Here is a 2,591-nt window from a genome sequence, read left to right on the forward strand (position 1 = left end):
TGCTTTCGGACGAAAAGTAGATAGCTTTAGGATTAGTAGAATGCGCGTTCCACTTTTTTAGAAAATTAGTAAATAGTAGAATGTACGTTCTAAAAATAGTAGATGAACATGTTTATTTTAGAAAACGCTTTCTACTATACCATTTTCCGTAGAAGGCACATTCTACCTTTAGTAGAACGTATTTTCAAATTCTTATTTATCAACTTTTTGAAAACAAAAAAAATATCAGCATGTGTATATTGGTGTTTTATTAATTGTTTGTATTTTTAATATTTTTTTGATTCATAAAAGTATTTATTTTATTAGTTTTCAGAAATACAAAGGGTAAAAAGGAGAAAAATTGGACAAAAAATGATTTATACCAAAAGGACAACACCCTTGTTTTTTTTGTTCTCTATTAGCAATTTGATTCCTGCTGGAAAGACGGATAAATTCCTAATCAAAAGACTTATCACAGTAAGGAACCTGTAGCTACTATATCATCCGAATTTTTGGTTCTTTATTATCATATACTATTAGTTTTGCCTTGTAAGCATTTCATCAAAATATTAAAACATATAGCAAAGTTACATAAAAATTAAGGATGTTTTGGAAGTCATTTCATATGATTGCGGATTTTATTAATGGTTTCTAGAAGATTTTCTAGATTTTCTTTGTTCAACTAATATAGAGTAGTTTAAGAGGATTTAAACCAATACGTTAAATCTGAAATGTAATTTGCGTATTTATTATATAAAAGTAACCAGCCAGTAAATCATTTTCATCATAAACTTTCATCAACCCAATAAACAGAGCACACAAGCAGAGGTAATCTTGTGCGACCATGTTCAATCTCCGTAACGTGAAGACGTAGGAGACATAACAGAGCTATGTCCTGGAGATAGAGATGGTGAAAAAGACAGATTTGTTTCTGCCTCTGCAAGAAATCGACCACCAATTGTCGGTTCGGGTAAAGGAGTAGAGCAACAACTAAACCAATGAAGAACTGTATCTATAGTCGGCCTTGTCTCTGCATTTCCATCGATACATAGCAAAGCAATGTGAATGTATCTCAAGATTTCGCTTATCGAATCTTCTCTTTCTTGTTCTCTCATCACTTCGTGGACCACATAGATGGCTTCTTCTCTGTTCCAACATCTCATAACCTAATAGAAAATACACCATTAAAGAACTGCTTAATATACCAACCACAGTCAGTTTTGGACAAAACCTAATGAAACATTGGCCTTAGTTCCTAGAATGAATATATATGCCTTATGACCCCTAACTTATACAATTATTTGTTGTTTTTAATCTGAAATATTTGTGGCTAAATAACAACTATATATACTTTTGCTTGAATTTAAACTCACATATTCAATTAGTAATTCTTGGTCCCCACTACTATAAGCTCTTTTCCTGCTGATGATCATCAGGATGGTAACTCCAAAAGCATAAACATCGGATTTGATAGAAACACGACCAGTTCTCATGTACTCTGGATCTAAAAACCCTCTGTAGTCCATCAAAAATGTTGTGTATTAGTCTCTAACGCTCTTTGCTCTTTAAAACATCAACGCTCAACACTACACGTATGTAAATCACTAAACATCACTTACATGGTACCGACAATTACAGTTGATTCTCCTTCACTCTCACCTTGTTGCATCATCCTCGCCAATTCGAACCCCGCGATCTTTGGTTTAAATTCTAAATCCAATAGAATGTTTGAAGGTTTAATGTCGCGGTGAACAACCCATAACTGGGATTCTTCATGAATGTAACGTAGCCCTCGGGCTATGCCTTGGACAATGTTTCGACACATCTCCCAACTTAGCTGATGAGAATCTCTATGTGGATCTGAAGCAGATAACCACAATAAGTAATGACTAGAGCTTGAGAACTAGACATTATTTGATTTAGAAAGGATGCTCATCAATTTTGTCTAACCAGATATATAACTTTGGAGGCTTGAGTTAGGCATGAACTCATAAACAAGGTAACGTTGGTCTTGTTTAGAGCAGAAACCAAGAAGATGGATCAGATTCTTGTGCTTTAGCTTTGACAAAATCTCGACTTCATTACTAAAATCTCTCTCACTTCTGGTTGAACTTCCAAGAAATCTCTTGACTGCTATTTCTTCCCCACTTTGAAGCCTACCCTGATTTTGTTATATATATAGAAACGAATCTGTTACTACACTAATAGACTAGAGTTTTTTTTTTAATATAAAATCATGACCAGAACCTAACCTTGTAGACAGAACCAAATCCGCCACGACCAATCACATGTGAGAAGTTATCAGTTGCAGCTCTAATGGTTTCAAAGTCAAATTCGAAAGCTGGAGAAGTTAGCAGAACAAATGCTTGAGTCACATGTGAGAAGATAACAAACGAGAAAAAAACGAAGACTTACTGCCTAGGAAACCAGTAGTGATGAAGTCAGAAGAGTTCTTCTTTTTTCTTCGAAAAACGGTATCAAGAAACGAAGTACCGGCCATGGCGAAGACGAAGACAATGTTTGTTTGGATCTTCTTAGAGAACAAGCCATGGGAAACTTATTGCAAGAAACATTTTTTCTTCAATAATTGACTTTGAACATGTCCAATTAGT

The 2,591-nt window shown here is 34.5% G+C and overlaps 1 protein-coding gene across 1 annotated transcript; it reads right to left on the reverse strand.

Moving 5' to 3' along the window:
* Window positions 1-706: 706 nt before the first annotated feature.
* Window positions 707-2,591, reverse strand: LOC108845874 (cysteine-rich receptor-like protein kinase 45). The gene is made up of 6 exons (XM_018619066.2): window positions 2,395-2,591; window positions 2,232-2,320; window positions 1,930-2,140; window positions 1,599-1,839; window positions 1,353-1,494; window positions 707-1,145 (listed from the first exon to the last, which is right to left on the reverse strand). The coding sequence occupies exons 1-6, from the start codon at window positions 2,477-2,479 to the stop codon at window positions 828-830; spliced, it is 1,086 nt and encodes a 361-aa protein (XP_018474568.1). The 5' UTR covers window positions 2,480-2,591; the 3' UTR covers window positions 707-827.

The sequence above is a fragment of the Raphanus sativus genome, chromosome 3, assembly GCF_000801105.2.
Source record: "Raphanus sativus cultivar WK10039 chromosome 3, ASM80110v3, whole genome shotgun sequence".
Taxonomy (NCBI): Eukaryota; Viridiplantae; Streptophyta; class Magnoliopsida; order Brassicales; family Brassicaceae; genus Raphanus; species Raphanus sativus.

Coding starts and splice junctions, on each gene's coding strand:
- LOC108845874 (XM_018619066.2), bottom strand. CDS start 2,479: ATGGCCGGTACTTCGTTTCTTGATACCGTTTTTCGAAGAAAAAAGAAG. Junction 1,495..1,598: donor ACTGTAATTGTCGGTACCAT/GTAAGTGATGTT, acceptor GATGGACTACAG/AGGGTTTTTAGATCCAGAGT. Junction 1,146..1,352: donor AAGAATTACTAATTGAATAT/GTGAGTTTAAAT, acceptor ATTTTCTATTAG/GTTATGAGATGTTGGAACAG.